Genomic DNA, 18,571 nt, shown 5'->3' on the forward strand with positions numbered 1-18,571 from the left:
CCCTGAAAACTGTAGGACTACTTCTCTTCAGACTAAATATTAAAAGCAAAACTGGTATCCCACAGTCAGGCCTGGCCTTACAGTAGTTCCATGGAAGCTATAATTAATCCATATATGGACACACACGCAGCCGGTGCCACGCCCAGTACACCTCCTCTCTGTGGGCTGCGGAGTGCTGTGGTCGGCCTGCCCCGCTGCCAGGAAGTTCAGCCGCCCGGTCACCGCCCCAGCCCCCCCTCTGCCTCATCCATTGTTGGGAAGCAGTCTGCGACATCGACGTATTCTTAACCGAAACTTTTCAGGTAACCAAAGGTTGCTTAAAGCCGTTCTTGTATTGCCCTTTGGATATATTTTTCGGAGGGAAATATCTGTTGTAAAGTCGGCAGTTGAGAGAACAACTTAACTGTATCAAAGAAGAGAGGAAACAGGGAGGAAAACTTTACAGGCAAGGAATTCCGTAATTCTCTTTCCTCCATTTTGAACTTTTAAACTTCCAAGTTTTTCTAGCGGGTTGTTAACGGTAAGTTATCAGCGGTTATTTTGTGACTCAAATTAAGCGATGTAGTTTATCTGTTTCAGTGTGTGGTTGTTAATTGGATGACCAGTTGACACAGTTTAAGCCTTTCGTCGTGTTAAAGCAGGCTAACTGAGCTAATGTTTGTTGTGTCGGTTAGCATTAGCTTTAGCACGGTGCCGTGTTTGGCATACTGGACGCTAGCAGCAGGTAACTTGGCCTTAAGACACGGCCTTAGAAAATACCTGTTGGAAAATTGCCAAAAGTTAACTTTGTCAACAAGAGGTTTTAAGTCTACATCACCACATACTTTATTTGTAACTGGCCCAGTTAAGTAAATCATTCCAGCGTTAATTAATGTAGCCACCTCAGGTGTAACTTGAGTATTAGTACCTAGCTGGCAGGGCGTTTCATCCAACCTGTTGCTCCTCTGCTTGTAATAATCTGTGTATTTTAGGGGGGTTTGGATTGTGTCCTCCAGTTATCAAACAAAAACAAGTTAAGGTGGTGTAGCTTTGGCCTGATGGCTTATATAACTTAATGTGTTAAGAAATAAGTGTTATTTCACTTTAAAAACACATTCACGTACCCCCCCGTGGTATGTAGCCTTCCGGGTAGTTTCGTTTTCTTCAGCCCGGATTTGGAGATATCCCTTGGAACCTGTGCCACACCCATACAATGTAGGTGAATGTATTGTGAAATTCACCTCCTCTGTCACAGTTACTTAGCGTAATGAGTTCACACACCAGTTTGAACTATTTCTCACCCTAATGTAGTTTCAGTGGAAATGATAATGAGTGAGGTGTATAACCACAGACGACCAGTACATTCATTATTATGTTTTCTTTGTGAAATGTAATGTTTCAATGCTTTGTGCATCACAACATCAGTTTTGTTCATTTGTTCATTATGGCCGCAAAAGTTTCAGTTGTGGACATCCTAAAACCAAAGCAAATCAAACCAAAACTGAAAGCATGGTTAGGAACTAGTATGATTCTTTTTTTTGGTGAGATTTGTGTGAAGTGACCTTTTAAATATAATGGGTGAGAAACCTTGCAGTGGTTGATGAGTAATTGTAGTTTAAAGCTGCACTGAGTATCAAAGAAATGCCTTCAGATTTTGGTCTATGATAAAATGATTTAAAGCAGAGCCAGACAATCAGCATCCATCCATACTGGCTGACATTTGAAAAAAAAGGGTAAAAGGGGCTTCTTATTGCCACAGCTTAAAAAACACCCTTGGATAAATGACATTTCAGTATAACGTGGGGTAGCCATCATTCACGTGCTCTTAAAATATTTTGTCTTCTTTGTTAACAATGTAGGCTAATAGCTTGCAATGACATTGTTCTCACATTACAGCTGACCAACTTTTCAGTTGAAGCTGCACTGCCCTTAGGGCTTGCTGATTATCCCCACCCCTCCATGTTTGATAGCAAATCAATGGAGTTGCAGTCACTGCCTAAAAAGAGACTGAAACACATTGAAAATGGGCCACAGTGTTCTGCGAAGGGATCGAGTTAAGACTGGGCCATATAGATGAAATCAAATATAACAATATTTTTGACCAAATGCTTCCAGCGATATTGAGACTCTTTTGTAGTGTTGACTATTGGTGCTTTAACAAAACATTTACACAATGAGATTTTTGATATAACTAATCAACCTTAATGTGGATGTAATGAGTAAGTAGGTATTGGCAAATTATAGAAGAGCTAGAATAGTCAGATAAGTTCTGAACATTTTAATTTCTTAACTGTAATGCAACCATTAAAACCAGGAAAAGACACTTATGCCGATCCAAAATCTAAGACAATATCTAGTCTCATATCCTGGTATTGATTCATATCAGTATATTGTCCAGCCTTATATGGCGTAATACTGGCTCTTAACAAGGATCATAGTATATTGACAACTGTACAAACTGTTAGTAAGTAGTCTGAATATTTTAGAGGAAGTTTTTGCAAACCAGACTTCTCTTTTTCCTATTCACTGTGCCTTAAAAATATAGTGTGTAGCCCCAATCACCTCACATGACAGGTATTTGGTGTTTTGAAAGACAAAGATGATCGCATTTGTTGCAGTCCAAATTGTATTTCATCGCTGCATTTTAAGAATAGACTTGGCATCTCCCTGATCTTCTTTTTTAACATATTCCTTATACTTTTTTACTCCCAGAATTTCAGACACCATGACGACCATCAACACAGCTAACATCAACTTTAAATGGGACCCAAAGAGCCTAGAGATCCGTACTCTGGCAGTGGAGAGGCTGCTGGAGCCCCTGGTCACCCAGGTAACATACATATAGTCTGCCTTTTTGTTTACTAACTCATTTTAATGCAAGTAAGTCTAAAGCAAAATTCACAGGATAAGTAGAAAACAGGAGCTCTGCCTGTGCCAAATTTATATTTTTGGTGAGCTCAGAATTCATATGCTACACATAAAGTTTATAAGTTAACGCTAATATTTTTAAGAGAAGAAATTACTACTGGTTTCCAGAAAGCTAAACCTTAAACAATAATGCTATAGGTTGTGTGTGAAAAGATCTGTTTGCATAGCTGTAGTCCACCAGTTCACTTGAGACCCCAAAGCAGCTGTTTCTTACATGGGCCGTCATGTTTTTGTAACCCTGCCACAGGTTACCACTTTGGTAAACTCCAGCAACAAAGGCCCATCGAACAAGAAGAAGGGACGCTCCAAGAAGGCTCATGTGCTGGCAGCCTCAGTGGAGACAGCGACCCAGAACTTCCTCGAGAAAGGAGAAAAGATTGCAAAGGAAAGTCAGTTCCTCAAGGATGAACTGACTGCAGCAGTGGAAGATGTCCGCAAGCAAGGTATATTTAAAATACATATCGCAGTGTGTGGTCTCTAGCTCGTACAGAGTGCTTCTGAAGATAGGAGGTATGATAAATAAATCATAAGCTATGTACATATCATCTGCCCCAGTGGAAGACCTTGAAATAAGGACATACTTTGAGCCTGACAGATCTTCTCGTGCTATGGAGGTTTTCAAGGAGCCCATTAATAAACGCTTTTATTTAAGCATGCATACTAAACACATTCAGTTCAAGCTACACTCTGTCAGTGCCTTGTAGGATCCAGTTTTAGCATGTTCCCCTCTGAAGTTCATGTCTTCTCGTTGCCCAAGAGGTTGGGTTTGAGCATCACCAGCCTCACTGTTACGCCCATAACAAAAGGCTGAGGTGTCTCTGAGGACTTGCGCTGATTCCTATTTAGGAAGTAAAGAGACTATGATAGAGAATATTGATTTCTCATAGAAGTAGCTGTCTGTGGTCACTTATTTGTTGATGTACTGTATAGAACAAAGGTGATAATTCAATATTCTATAAATTGGACAAATTAGTTATTGGTGGTTTTTGTTTTACATGTGTTCAAAGTTATTTTGTGATGTAATGTATAATATAGTTTACCTCTATAATATACATTGTGTCTTTCTACAGTAAGAAAATGTTCATATTAATATTGTGACAATGTTTTCAGTCATGTAACCTCGCCAATATCATTCGGCCCTGCAATGTAACTCAATTGTAGTCATCCTGTTACTATAGAAACCTTTTTGTCGGAGCAGTATCTTTAGAGCAGGATATTGATATTTACCTGTGTTGTCACGATCACACTTATGGAAGAAATGAGTTCCTCCCGAATCTTTGTGTGAGACTGAGTGATATTCATATGTAGCTTCTGTAGATGGAAGTTTGCCTTTATTGATGATGACAAAGTCAAAAGTGAGTCATCACACCCCAGGATGCTCGTTTTGTCAATGCGGATGATTGAAGGAGCATGTTGGTATGTGGTGGTGGATCTGCACGGTATTCTGTATAAAAGGTTGTCTGTGAGGTGGTTTAATGTGCACCAGCTCATTTTGTGACAGATGTGACACACAGACACTACCCAGCCACTTTTTTTCCTGCTTTATAATTGTAATGTGAACAAAAAAAAGTGTGCAGATTTGTTTGAATGATTATATCACCTGCCTGGTGGGACTCAACCCACACACAGTCCATTTCCAATTCAATTTCATGCCTCCCACAAGTCTCGAGACAGGAATCCACCATCACATCAGTGGGCAATGAAAATAGCATTTGTCTTGTGATAACAGGTTCCATCAACTAACCAGCACACTCACAAGTCTCATTTATTTTTCCGCCCGGATATCTGACTGTCTTTTGACACACTCACAGACCACTGAGTCCAGGGGGGCTTTGACCTGAGGGTGGCTGTTATTATCACCTTGTGAAGCAACGTCTGTGACTGTGTCTTTTCTCCCCAGATCTCAGCGAGTTAGCTGTCCCCCTTTGGAGCTCTGTGCTGAGTAGTTGGGAGGTATATGACATGTTGGTAGATAGCCTGTGCAGCGCTCAGTGCCCAGGAATGTTACTGTAGATGTGGTAAGCTGTCACCGGAGTGGAATTTAGAGACTGTTGTTAGCTGGTGCCGAGGCCTGGCTGTCAGCTATGCCATGCTGCTCAGCGGAGCGTGCCTAGACTGATAATACAGCCATTGAGTAGGGTAACACCCCTCCACCCTCCTGGATTCAGAAAGCATTTTCCACCCAGCTGTGGCTTACCAGCTGTTTAAAAATGTGAGAAAACATTTCTGACATGATCATTAAGGATGAGTATGAGAACAATTCATGTTGAAGTGGCTAGTCGCCTGTGTTTTTTTTTTTTCCCCCAAATGATTTGCAATCTAGTGGGCGTTTTTACCCCTGTTAACATATTTCCTGAATGTCTAAAATCACATTTATTTCAAAGTAAGCACCATTATAATCAGTAGATAGTTCTTACACTAAGGACTTGTTTTTTTCTCAACCACTTCTGTCTGCTCTTGTCCTTGTTCTCTCTGTGTTGCCCTTCCCTCCCCGTCTGTGTCTTTGTTGTCCTGCTGTTTGGGAGGCTTATTGTGTGATATACATTTTAATCATTTCATCATGCACTTGGTGGGCTGCAGGTGAGCGTTAGATGGATGGAAGTTTATTAAAGGAACACTGATCACTATCTGCCCCCTGAAAATGGCCTTATTGATTTTGCTCACAGAGGGGAATAACAGCCTGAAGGTGCGGACTGTGTTTGAGGTCGATCATTTGCACAAACTGCTTTAGCTCTCTGTCGGGGTAAAACGGTCAATCTGTGGGAGATCTCAGTTTTGCAGATCCTGTAGTGCAAGTTTGGTTTATCTTTTGTTGTGATACACAAACATCACACGACTGAATTTGAAAGCAAAACCAAATGCACATGGAAAAAAAACAATTATTTTCTAGAAAAAGTCAATTACAAAAGTGTAATTGATTTTAATTTGAAATTTGATATCATGCTTGATGATATGTTGTGTTGATGCAACGCTGTTCAATTTAAATTCAATTTGACTTAATGAAGCTGTCCAAACCGAACACATACTGTAACTAAGTAACAATCTCATCTCGAACATTTAACTAATTGGACGTTATTGGGCAGTTGTCTGAGCTGGCCACACACACAGCAATATTGTGTCAGAGTGGATCAAAGTGTAAACACTGACAGAGGAACAGCTAATGCCTTTTTCTTCATGGTCAATATAAGCAAGGTGTCAGACTGCATGGATGTAACAACAGGTGACATGGACTATGAGGGACACATTTATTAAAATGTATCTGTCCATGTCTGCTTAAGTCTTTTTGTGCTTTTGTTTCTCCGCCCTTCAATTCAAGGTCTGGAGAACATGCATGAAAAGCTTGTCATCCTTAGGTGGTCTTAGAGGTGCAAGGCTTTTAGAAACATTTTTTTTAATTCTGTGGTTGTAAGCAGAAACCTGAGATTGTTGAGTGAGTGGTTGTAGAGTTTCAGTAAGTAATTGCTGAAGTGCGCATGTATTAATTATAAGTGCCGGCAATAGCTGTGGTTGGGGTTTGTGTGTACGAGCACAGCAAGCAACATTTATCAGAGATTCTCACACGTTGTCAGATTACTTAACTCAAGCAGGGGGGGGGGGGGGCGTATTGACGCTATGTTATTGATGTTTCATTTATTAAGCCAGTTGCCTAGCCGGTGAAGTTTTCTCAGTCCAGTCAAGCACTGAAAAATTAGCTTATGTTTATAATGATGAGTGATTGGATTTCAAACTGTCGCCAGCTTTTTGCCACAGATTCACTTAAATAGTCAGATTTGTTTGAAGGCTTCATTATTAATTACATATAATGCTTTTAAAACTATGATTACAGTTATTTCATGTCTAAAAATGATATTGTTAGTATTGACGTTTCCACTAATGGGTACACAGAATATGGCATGACAGACATTTAAATCTTGTTAAGCAATACCAAATATTACCACTTGCAATTATTCAAATAATAAAATGAAAACTGATTAATATTGCTGCTTTTTAAAATTTCACACAATTTTTTGACTGATGGTCTAATGGCAAAATAAGACTGAGATCTGCCAGTTTGGGTTAGGCATTATGTCATTTTATTGTTTTTTTTTTTATTCCAAAGATTACAAGAAAGCAAATAAATTAGAAAAATAGATGAGAGAATTGATCACATGCCTGATTTATATTTTGTTTCCCATTATTATACCGTTTCCACACTTGCTTTTTCTTTCAGTCTATGGATTTTAAGCATGTACACATGTATGAAAAACATGTTGTGTTGAGCAAAGCTGAGAGGACTGACTAAAAATAGAGATGAATTTCTTCTGCGTGCAATTACTCGATCTGGAGTATAATGACGACTGGATCTGTGAAAAATAAAAACATCCCCGATCATCAGTAGTGCATGTTTTTTTGTTTTGTGTGTTTTTAAAGTCCAAACCCACTCCGAAATATGTCTTTCTTCTTGCTCCTACAGTTGAATGTTTGAGGTTTGTTGTGCAGACTGGTGTGTGCAGAGTTTGACACTGGAAGGCTGTTTTCACATTCATCTGCTGAAGGGTAAAGTTTATCTGTGCTCATTGAAAATCCCATTTTGAGGGTTGTTTGGAAGCCTAGTTTTGGAGCTAGTCCTGCTCCAGTATGCAACTTCCACAAGTGTGATTGCAGAGATTTCTTGAATTTGTGTTAATGTGATCGCAAAATCACAATTTTCTGGAGGGACTGTTAAGTGTATCTCATTGTGTTTTTAAAACAGTAATGTATAGAGAGTTTAAATTTGGGATAAACACAGCACTTGCAGTGGAGTAGTAGTTTGTTTGGTGTTGGCCGATACCCTGAGTTGAGCTGTCAGAATCATTGTTGGGTGGAGTGATGCACAGTTGCACCCCAGCACCCTGTGAAATCTCTGTTGAGTGCTCATACCAGGGGTTGGGTGTGGTTTTCAACTTTTAACCAGAGAAAAGAGTTAAAAAAAATCTTTCTGAGTTGTCACACATAGTCACAACTTATTCTCACAGAAAACGTCAGTCATCCATTGACTGCTTTTGGGGAGAAGACAAACTAGAAAAAACATCCCAGAGGTTGAAGCAAGCCAAGAAGTCACTTCACTTTGAAACTAAATACAGCTCACTCGTTATCGTGAAGTGAGAGAGAGCACTCTGTGACGGTTTGACTTTGAAAAAAAACACCACCCTGCTTTTACTGTGCACTGCTCACATAGCCAGTTTATGAGATTTAGTTGATATTGCCATTCATTTTTCAGTGTTGCCTTTCTGTTTCATGAAGTATAATGTCACATTATTTTTGGCACCCCTTCTTATAATCTAAAGTTTAAAGTTTAATTATGGAGTAAGCCTCCATAATTATTAGACTTTTAACTCTGTTGAGGGGCATGGTGGCTGGAATCAATGCCAGGACACACTGGGAGAAAGGTTGAGTCTCCTCCCTTTCACAGGAAGACTTCAAAAGCCCCAAATGAATAGTTCTTCTTATATACAGTATATGATTGTTGTCGAAAAAGTATTTTGCGAGATGGTAAAAACTGCCAAGCATGAGCTGCTGCTAAGTTGGTTTTGAGTTGTCTCTTTTTACCAGAGCACGCTTCAGTGATGTAATATAATTATTCATGTTGCTGCTTGTCATCCTTTCTTAGTTTTTGCTTCAGTTCACCAGCAGAACTTGTCTTTTTTGCTGGCTTTGGATTTCTAACACAGACATAGCAGTTATAAGGCGCTTTTTTTAGAGTTTTGATTTTGGCTGTTTCTCCATTGACGTAACCTATTCACAGATCTACTGTGTTGTTGATAATGTAAGCCTACAAAGTCTATTGTGTACCCAGTCGACAGCGCAGCCCCAGCCAATGTAAGACAAAGCACGATGCTGGCCAGACTAGACAGTGAGCCTGTTGTTGCAGATTTGACCTTTTTTTAAATGTTTAATTTTTTTTAGTGGGCTGCATGTTCATGTCTGTGTGCAAGCTGAAATTATGACTATACATGGAAGAGGTGCGTGTGTCTGTGTGTCTGTGTCACTCTTTGTGACACATGCTGACCAGAGTCAGGCAGGGGAGACACGTCACAGTTTGACCTCTCTCCTTCACCTTCCTCATTCTGTCAGATGAAGACTCTTGATGGCCTACAGCTGACTTTTAGCCTTGAATGGACTATGGCCGCTTGGAGACATCAGCTGTCAGTTACTGTACACTACTACTACTACTACTACTCCTACTACTACTACTACTCCTACTACTACTTCTACTACTTCTACTACTGTTACACGTGAATAGTGTTGTCCAATTTTTTAACAGTGGAAGGTCTTTGTGATACCATGCTAAATGGACTTTGTGTCACATATTTCCATATTACAACTTGTTGGTGAGGCAAATATCAATCAATATAAATTGATTGATGGAAAAATAATCACAAATTAATCTGATTATCAAATAATAGCTTTAATCTGTTTTTAAGCAAAAATGTCGAACCTTTGCTGGTTGAGGTGGTTCTTTGTTGTAAGATATTGAATAGATGATTGTATGATGGTAAACTGAATAGGTTTGGATTTTTTGATTGGACAGAACACATTTGTAGATCTCTTCTGACATTTTTTAGACATAGCAATTAATTGAGAAAGTAATCTGCAGATTCATAAGTAATGATAGTAATCATTAGTTGCAGCCCTGAAAATGTCAAAAGCTTGAATTCATTATAATATTTCTTTTGTGAGTAAAGATAGGGAAAATGCATCCTATTCACAAACAACCAGAAATTCAGTATACTTTTTGGCATTATTAGTCCTAAAATTTGTGCTCAATCCCTTGTTTGTTTGTGACAGCAAAAGTCTGTTTTTCAACCAGTTTTCAGTCGAAGACATATCTGTTTACAGCAGATGTTTTGTTTTCACTAATTCTCAGGTGACTCAATGAGGCAGGCTTCTGGAGAATTTGCAGAAGACCCCTGCTCCTCTGTGAAGAGGGGCAATATGGTTCGTGCTGCCAGAGCCCTCCTGTCGGCAGTCACACATCTGTTGGTGCTGGCAGACATGTCTGATGTCTACAAACTTCTACTGCAGCTTAAACTGGTGAGACGGATGTCTTCTTCTGCATATCACACAGTACAAACAGGCTTAATTATAATGTCAGATAATTGAATTAGTCCACTCAGTAAAAAGCCACACGTTGTCAAGAGCAGGGTTACTGACTGATTGACTGCTCATTTTGAGCATAGAAATCGCATCATTGTCTATTTGCATGTATAAAGCTACCTGGTACTATTGATGGCCACATGAAGGTAATAATGTGATTAAAGCAGTTGATAATCAGATTTACCCAGTTGTGCAAATTTAAATGATTTGTCTAATAATGTCCAGAAAGATCTGTGCTTTTAATTGCATTTAGCTCATGAGCTCCATGTTGATGTATCAAAACCAACTAAATAGGCTTCAGCTAATTAAAGTCACAGCTTTAATGATTAAAAAAAATATATATATATATTTGAAGTTTTGATATGTTGAGTGTTGTGAGTGATATGTTAGGAGTTATAGCTTTGTATACTCCACATCAGTCATTAAATTTGTTTAGTTTGCTAACTTTTAATTTGTAAACTTTTTTCTCAAGCATTGTCTAACGCTTTCCATCTACCTGACTCAGGTTGAGGATAGTCTGGTGAAAGTCCGTAATGCAGGAACAGAGCAGGAACTGGGGATCCAATATAAGGCCTTGAAACCAGAGGTGGACAAGCTGAACATCATGGCTGCCAAGAGACAGCAGGTAAAGTATAGTTGACAAAACAGAGACGAGGTCAGATTGTAGGTGGAATGTGGTGGATTTAATTCGGTTGGGAGAATATCAAGAAGTTGAATGGGTGTTAGTGGTGTTGTCACACATGAGAAAACATACTCTAACCCACATAGCAAGCGGTAAGAAAAACAATGGCAAAGAGTAAACAAGAAGAGAAATGCCTCATGCTTTGGCTAGACAATTAGATTCAGTAAGCATGAACAATCTTCTTATTACCAAATGCAGTGAAGTGGGCTGGGATTACAAGAAAAGCACATTAAGACTCGACTCTGAATGTGACCAAACCAATTTCCTGTGATAAAAAAGGCACATAGTTTTCCTAAACTATGGAGTCAGTGGTATTCAACAGTGATACGCATTTCATGATTCATATTTAAGGGTAAACAATCTCATAATAGGTTCTTCATACAGACACAGAAGATGCACACACATACTAATTACTGGAGGTGAAGAAAACACAGGGTGTGGTATTTAATATTTTTCGAGATGACAGACATTTTCTCTTTACTATAATTTATAATTATAATTTATACTTAAATGTATAGGATGTGCTTATTATTAATTTAATAAGTGTATTAAAAAACGTGGGAATATTTGAGTTTTTTTTGGCCCCAAAAGTAGCGGGACAGATTGCTGTGAGTACTGTATGCGTATAAAGCATTTTTTTCCCAGGTCTCCCTCCTTTTTAAAAAAAAAGGCCTTTTGGGGTTCATTCAGAATTTGTGATGCACGTTGCTTGTACTTCTTTATTATTAGCAGAATGTGTTTAACCAAAGTGAATGCAGGAAATAATGTGGCTTTAAGACAGTTTTTTTTACTCGGAGCATGTCTCAAGCAGCAGCAGTAGTAGAAAAAAATCCCTGGGAGCGTTCCATTTGGAGGAGAGGCTTTTGCTTTGTGTATGCAAGCAGTTTGTTTTTTTTAATACCATAAATCTATGCCAGCGATCTCTATCTCCTCTCCTCCCTCCTATGAAGGTGTAATTGCAATATAATGCTGAGGTCTGAATAGCAACGCATTAAATTGCAAAGGCATATTATAATGGCCTGATTATGACTGTGTTGTGTTACCGCAGGGGACATAAATAAATCTGGGTCATCCAGAACAAACTCTGTCACACTTACTGTCTCCATAAGGGCATGACAGGCCCATTTTGAATCTAAAGTACATTACCACCCCACCCCCTGTAAGTATTTCATCTTCCAGTTTAACCCTTTATTTTTTGTACCCTTTTCTTCTTTCCTTTTGATTTCATCCTTTTAGGAGCTTAAGGACGTCCACCACAAGGATCAAATGGCTGCTGCTCGTGGCGTCCTACAGAGGAACATCCCCATGCTGTACACAGCGTCTCGTGCCTGCCTGCAGCACCCTGATGTGGCAGCCTACAAGGCGAACCGTGACCTGATCTACAAGCAGCTGCAGCATGCAGTTTCAGGCATCTCCAATGCGGCCCAGGCTACCTCCACTGAAGACTCAGCACTCAATCAGCCAGGAGGAGGTGGAGAGCTCGCCTACGCCCTCAACAATTTTGATGTGAGTCAGTTGAGTGTTTAACAAGCCACACCCCATTTGCCTGTTTTTGTGTGTCCCACCATACATCCAGGTGTCAACCAGATCAATATTTAGCTGGAGTCTGGGACTTTTTGTCTCCTCCTTTTGGCAGTGAGAGTAATTACAAAAACACACATGCTTAGGTCATAGACTCCACTGTAGCGTACTCTGTCACAAGCGCTGCAGCTGTAAAACGGTGGACAAATTCTAGGAGAGCCACACATTTAAATTATTTTATCCCCATTCAATTTAGCAGAGAGCTAACCGAAAGTTAGGCTCAACCGGTCAAAGTCTCAGGTTCGCACGCTCTGCCCATAGAGCCACACTGCCAGGGTGGGAATGTCAAACCTGACACCAGATTAAAAACTGGTATTCTGTGACAGGCAGAGAGATTTATCTAGCGGTGTGTCATTTGGCAAGGGCTTGAAGTTAACATTTATATGTAAAGGTTTTGCACTGCAAGTTTAAGGTCATATTTTCCCCCTCTTTACAGGAAGTCTATGTTTAGAAAGTATGATAAACTGTTTATTTATTCAGCACAGATGATGGGGGGGGCTTATTCAGAAAGGTTATGGCTAGGTCAGAATTTTATCTTACAAGAACTAATCCAACTGAATCATAAAATGACCAAAACCCTTGAAGGGTTTGGGGTTGGGGTAGAAAATAGGACGAGCTATGTGGGCAAATTGGACATGAGTCACAATTTCCTTATTCCTAGATTTTCTTCTGTCTCTATGTCAAATGAAAGATTTGACATAGAGACATAGAGATGAATAACTCTAGCTAGAGACATAACTAGCAATAACCTGAGTTTACAAAGAGTTGAACTTAATTCTGCCTCAACCTCAGACTGAAGTTTCAAGACCTTATTCAAGAAAAATATTACTGAATATATGATACTGATATATGAAACATATGACACGCCTGTCATCACAATATTGACATGAGACAACATCAGGATAACGGCTGGCTAAAACATTGAGCTAATAATTTTAATGCTGCCTGGGGTGATAAATGCAAAGATGATTAAACAGTTTTTTTCCTTTTTTTCCCACAAACATTGACTTCTTTCAAGAGCACCTTTTTGTTTAAAGGAAATGTGTTATTCAGAAAGCTTCCAAAGACAGCAGAGCAGACCCAAACTGAAAAACCAAATGTTCAATGAATTCTGTACAAACATAGGTTTCTGCTGTGTGTTGATCATATATTTAGACATTCAGCAAGTAGCAGTGTGTAAGTTGATGTGTTGCTCCTGGCTCTTCCAGTGACATTGTTTACTTGCGTGATTGATGCAATCTGCATGCTCATGGTTTAGATGCCCGTAGCCATGTGACGCACTATTTAATTACTCATGGCATTTTGCAGGCATCTCAGTGGTGGCTGTTGCAAAGCAACATTGCCATACCTTAAGAATCAATGATTGGGCTGCTAGTTTTGTATGCAGGTTCTTTAGTTGGTGGTGAATAGGATGCAGGTTTGTATTGATGTAATATTTTATTTTTATATTTTCTCTTTGTCATGTAGGGAAAAGAATAGAAACTGCTCTTTTTATCTACAGTTTTTTCAATTGCTTAAGTGCATTTTCTGAAACACTTTTGTAGTCCTCAAGACACTGAGAAATCACAGCATAATTTTATAGTTGGCAGCACAAACCCTTCATTTGTCCTGCAAAATGATTTCACTTACAATATTAAGTTCTTTTTGAAAGCAACAACAAATGCATATAATATTGTGACAAAATAAACTATAGATTTGAGAACTAAAGCCTTTTATAAGTGCCAGCTGTCAACCAAACAGCCAACTACTCATTTAAGACCATCCGGCTTCTTAATTACATTAATTTTGATTCTCATTAAAAATCTTTGATCAACAAGTTGAAATTCACTATGAGTGTACATTTTCAACCACCAGCCTCTGCTTCAAAACAATGCAGGCTCAGCTGAGAGGTTGTGTCCTGCTGAGCAGAGATCAGAGTTGTCTTCAGTGTTTGACAGATATTGGCAAAGTAATTGATGACAAAAATTAAGTATTGCATTAATTGCACAGACAGGGAACATCCTCATTAGATGGGCTACTTTGGAAAACAGCAGCGGCAGCAGCTTAACAATTATGCAGTAAATGTTAAAGTCCACTGAAGGCACTGCGTATTCCATATATGTCTATTGGATTAATTAATAAACAAATGAGAGAATTATCTTTATTTACATGGTGCCTTTTACAGCAGAACCACCTCTAAGACATATTGCAAACACACACTAAAACAGACTATGTTGTCAAGGTAGCAAGTCTGTAATATGAGTGAAATGTCGGCTATACCTTGAGCTCACTCTAAGGATGATAGTGAGGATGAAAATGAAGCTGAAGATGACTAGAAGTTGAGTTGATTCAATAGATAGCAGTGTTTTTGGCATGCATTTATTTTTATGAATAATTTAAAGCCAACTAACCTATCTAACATAGTTAGATAAGATTAGATTAAAAACATGTTCCCCCTTAAAATAACCTTGTTTATTTATGTTGAATAACAATGCATTTATGTTTTTAGTTAAACATTACGTAAACCTTCATTGTGGCATTTCTTGATAAACCTTACAGTGAAGGTGTTAGTAAATGAAGTTAAGATAATATAATGTTGAATGATTATTAATTAGAAAAGTTCTGATCACTCGGGGCGAGGCATAGTTTTAAAATATTAATTAGCACCCACATTCATCAGAAAAACTCTGATTTGTAAAATACTAAGCCTGTTATCAATACTTAGTTGGAAGACAGACTCTACAATTATAAACTGAAAGCGTTGGCTCCGTTATTGTCTGCAGTAGCAGCAAAGTTGCAGCACAGAGTAGCGGAGTGAAACATCTGTCCTCCCCCCTGTTCTCTGCTGAAAACACACGTAGCTGTTAGGGAGTAGCTGCTCTCATGTCTCACTGGGTCTTGGTCCTTGTTTTCGGCAGAAACACTCCTGATCTCTGGCACTTCTTTCCCACTGGCTGGTTACTCCATATCCTTGTGGAAAGCTCAGGAGAACTGCACACAGTGTTTGGCAATGCAACACAATGATTGTCTGAAGTTGTGACCCTTTGACATCGCCCGACACTTGCTATGCTCCCTGATGATGGTCTGCCAGGCATATACTACAAATTCAGTTCTAGCCTGTTTCAGGCCTTTGTTTGAAACACATGCTCACTTGGATAGAAGTCAGGTGACTGACTTGGCATTGAGCTGTTTGGCCATAAAAAAAGCTCTGCTCCAGTTACTTTGTCTGACTACACTGAGGAAGTTTGTTAGTGTTATTGATCGGGACTCATGAGTCACAATGGAAAAAGGTCACTGCCCCAGTTGCTGGCATTTGTGGCCTGCAGAAGTTTACTGTCAAGTCCAGGAAGCTCTTTCAGGTAACTTGATGTCATGTTTTTGAATGAACAGGGGGAAAAATAGGTAAAGCATTGGAGATACACCAATTTGACCTGCTGTTAATTGACAGACGCCCTGGTCAACAGTGTTGCCTTTTAGTTTATGAATGTTAATACAAGCTCCATATCAAACAAAGTCTGCCCTTCTTAAATTGGTGCAGTTTCCATATAAGGATTACATTGGATTTTTACGTTTTATTCTTTTGTAGTTTTGTAGACTAAATTATTGGAAAATTAATATTTTAAATGGTTTGCCTTGTTTCCATGAGTAAAAATGCTTTGGCCTACGTTTAGAGTCTCTTTTGAGTCAGTAGCTCTTAGCAAGGCTAATGAAAAATTTACTTAAGCTAAGCTTTTAAGTAGCAAATGTTGTACTTTAGGTATATCTCCTAATGCACCAGAAGTCAGTGTTGCTTTCCAAAGTGGTCTAAGTACTGAGTCTATAAAACCATCTCTGCTTTCAACAAATAAGCATCTATAGGGGAATGGTTTTATGATGGGTAGAGGCAAAGAACCTTTGTGTACTTAATATCAGTTAGATTCACTCGCTAGATTTTCTTGTTTCTAGGGTTGTAAGAATTTTCCAATTTGGGATCAATAAAGTACATCTATCTATCACCAGTTGTAAGTTTTTGTATGCAGGAACAGACATGACTCTTGACATGTTACACTGCTGTAAACTATATAAGCAGATGGTTTGGCTAATGACACATGTACATAAAGAAACATGGCTATGATGCAGTCTCTTAGATCTGTTGCATCAGTGATAGTTTAAAGTGGTTACACATAAAGTCAAACAACTTGTATCCAGGCCTTTTTCAAGACTAGCTCTTTTGGATGCCCAATTTCAAATGCTCCCCCAAATCTCTGTCTCCCTCTCACTCTGTTATCTCCTCCGTGTCTCTCTTGTGTGCCTGTTGCCATGGTGATATGACACGCAAGCAGAGGAGGTCAGATGAGACGGAAAGGAGGGGGCTGGAGGTGGCTGTGATAGAGACTCGGCTGCCTAATAAACCACAACTCTTACCATCTGAATTGTTGATTTTTTCGTGGTAATAAGGCATCTGCAGAGGCACAGAGTTCGCTTGTCTTAGGGGAAGTTGGCTTTCATTCTTTAGCTGCCACAAGCGTCATGGTGATACCTTAACCCTCTGCAGTGCCTCTCCAGCATGTCAACTAGTTGCCTCTCGCAGCAGGCTTGCCCCTGTGAAATCAAACATTTAAGTGTTCTCTCTCATCCTGCAGATATAAAAGAGAGGGGAGTGGGTTACTCTCACACTCCTGTGACTCAAATGAAAGCGACCAAAGGCTGTAAAATCAAATCCTTTCACAAAAGGGATTATATACACATTCATTCTTTCATCTGTCTGATATCGATCTACATTACAGAAATAATGTTACTTTTTGCTTTTTGACTCGTTGATTCATTCGACAAGTCTTTTGATAGAACTTTTCTGTTGATGTGTTTTCACCACCATTTCAGATTAAGGTGATTTTGTTAGATTATATGACTAATATCTGCGGTCAGGCCACAGAAAAGGTGCCTGTTGGAGCTATATTCATTTTCAATTCAAAGACAGTATAAGCAGAGCAGAGGAGCAGACAAAAATAGGAAGAGGAATTTGAAAAAAAGTCCTCAAAAAAGGTTACTTTGTTCTTTGTAAACTGGACTGTTAATCGACTGAAGCTTTTGAATAGGACATTTTCTTTTTCCTGTGCGTTACATCACTGGCTGACTGAAGAACTCAGACAGTATTTAAAAAAAAAAAGTATTTCTCAAAATTATTTACACTTTCCTGACTACATAATCTTTATTTGGAAATGTTTCTTGTTTTCATGCTTTTGTTCATGTAGGTTAGAAGCTTTGGTTAAACAAGGATGTATCGCCTTGATCATAAACTGTTTTCTAAGAAATAAAGAGAGTACAGCTCCCATTTTAACATTTTTTGTGCTTTGTTACAGAAAAGACTGAACATTTTCATATTGTTGTTAAGACATTTTTAGTTGAAGAATTTGCCAGCTCTCTATTACGTAGTGGCATTGGTTTCCTTTGTTTTAGTCACTTTATTCACTGCATGACAAACATGCAACTCATACTATTAAAATCCTTCATATTTCTTTATGAGCCACACTGGATCCATGACCACATTTTCAACTTCTGAAACAACAAGAAGTTAACTTAAGTTATTGTCTTTTAGCCTGTGGACACAAAAAGACAGCTTAGCACTTTCCATCTGACCCGTCAGCCTTTGAAATCAGTCCTCCCCTTTCCTTTCAGATTTCTTTCCTCTGGCTCTGAGAAGGAGAGATCAGTGTACCATGATGACTTTTTGCATTTTTTTACCTCCCTGTGTAATTTCCCCTCTGACCCTTTCCTTACAGAAACAAATCATTGTGGACCCCCTGGCGTTTAGTGAGGAGCGCTTCCGTCCCTCCCTGGAGGAGCGCCTTGAGAGCATTATCAGTGGTGCTGCCCTCATGGCCGACTCTTCCTGCACACGTGATGACCGCAGGGAGCGCATCGTGGCCGAATGCAATTCTGTGCGCCAGGCTCTTCAGGACCTACTGTCCGAGTACATGGGCAATGTAAGTGTCTTCTTATCTTTCTATTTCCTTTCGTTTGCCACGCCAGCGCGGTGTGTCCACAGCACATCAGTGCTGTTTTTTAAAATGGTCTTTTTTGAATTTGCATTTTGGCTTTATTGGACAGTTTGACAGCAGGATAGCCGCAGGTTGTAAAAAGCATTAAAATGTCATAACGTCAGACATGCAAAAGTTTAAAAAAAGGTCCCAAACTCAAATTAACTTGATGATTACGTCTGTGTTGAACCTATATACTAAATAAATCATCCCTATCAAATATTTGCACACACTTGCTTACTTTCATTGCTTTTATTTGTTTACCTCCAAAACTGGGTTAATGTTGTCT

The 18,571-nt window shown here is 39.1% G+C and overlaps 1 protein-coding gene across 3 annotated transcripts in view; it reads left to right on the forward strand.

Moving 5' to 3' along the window:
• The first annotated feature begins 236 nt into the window (after nt 1–236).
• ctnna1 (catenin (cadherin-associated protein), alpha 1) overlaps nt 237–18,571 on the forward strand; it is a 77,820-nt gene continuing 59,485 nt past the window's right edge. The window contains exons 1-7 of one of the 3 annotated variants that reach the window (XM_062425333.1): nt 237–302; nt 2,692–2,809; nt 3,155–3,350; nt 9,794–9,960; nt 10,529–10,648; nt 11,942–12,211; nt 18,025–18,228. In XM_062425333.1, coding sequence (XP_062281317.1) covers nt 2,705–2,809; nt 3,155–3,350; nt 9,794–9,960; nt 10,529–10,648; nt 11,942–12,211; nt 18,025–18,228 — 1,062 coding nt within the window. In that variant the 5' untranslated portion in view covers nt 237–302; nt 2,692–2,704. Of the gene's footprint in view, nt 521–2,691; nt 2,810–3,154; nt 3,351–9,793; nt 9,961–10,528; nt 10,649–11,941; nt 12,212–18,024; nt 18,229–18,571 lie in introns of all 3 variants that reach the window. The other 2 variants (XM_062425331.1, XM_062425332.1) reach the window with 2 other exon arrangements.

Source organism: Scomber scombrus, chromosome 9, assembly GCF_963691925.1.
Source record: "Scomber scombrus chromosome 9, fScoSco1.1, whole genome shotgun sequence".
NCBI lineage: Eukaryota > Metazoa > Chordata > Actinopteri > Scombriformes > Scombridae > Scomber > Scomber scombrus.